This window comes from Penaeus monodon, chromosome 21 (assembly GCF_015228065.2).
Source record: "Penaeus monodon isolate SGIC_2016 chromosome 21, NSTDA_Pmon_1, whole genome shotgun sequence".
Classification (NCBI taxonomy): domain Eukaryota; kingdom Metazoa; phylum Arthropoda; class Malacostraca; order Decapoda; family Penaeidae; genus Penaeus; species Penaeus monodon.
This window is the reverse complement of record NC_051406.1, coordinates 23,675,216-23,675,462: the sequence shown is the minus strand read 5'-3', so window position 1 is coordinate 23,675,462 and position 247 is coordinate 23,675,216. Positions and strand designations below refer to the sequence as shown.

Genomic DNA, 247 nt, shown 5'->3' with positions numbered 1-247 from the left:
TCGACGACGCGGACGGGGCGACCTAAGAGCGTGCCCGCCAGTGAAAACATCCCCTTAAATACATGCCATAACATTTGCAAATATCAGCGAGAATTAACCTTGGCGCACGTGCAGTCTCCATAGTTGCCGACTGCGAGGCCGTACGGGCAGTCCATGACACTGGCGACTGCGCTATCACACCTCTGTTCGGAGGGAGTAATGCGAGTTAGAATTAAACGTATATAGAAGTGCATAGGCATGCACGCGC

General features: G+C 53.0%; 1 protein-coding gene across 1 annotated transcript in view; it reads right to left on the bottom strand.

Moving 5' to 3' along the window:
- Nucleotides 1-247, bottom strand: part of LOC119586717 (neuroparsin-A-like) — a 6,813-nt gene that overhangs the window by 1,856 nt on the left and 4,710 nt on the right. Inside the window, exon 2 of the mRNA XM_037935448.1 lies at nt 99-182. Coding sequence (XP_037791376.1) covers nt 99-182 — 84 coding nt within the window. The remainder of the gene's footprint in view (nt 1-98; nt 183-247) is intronic.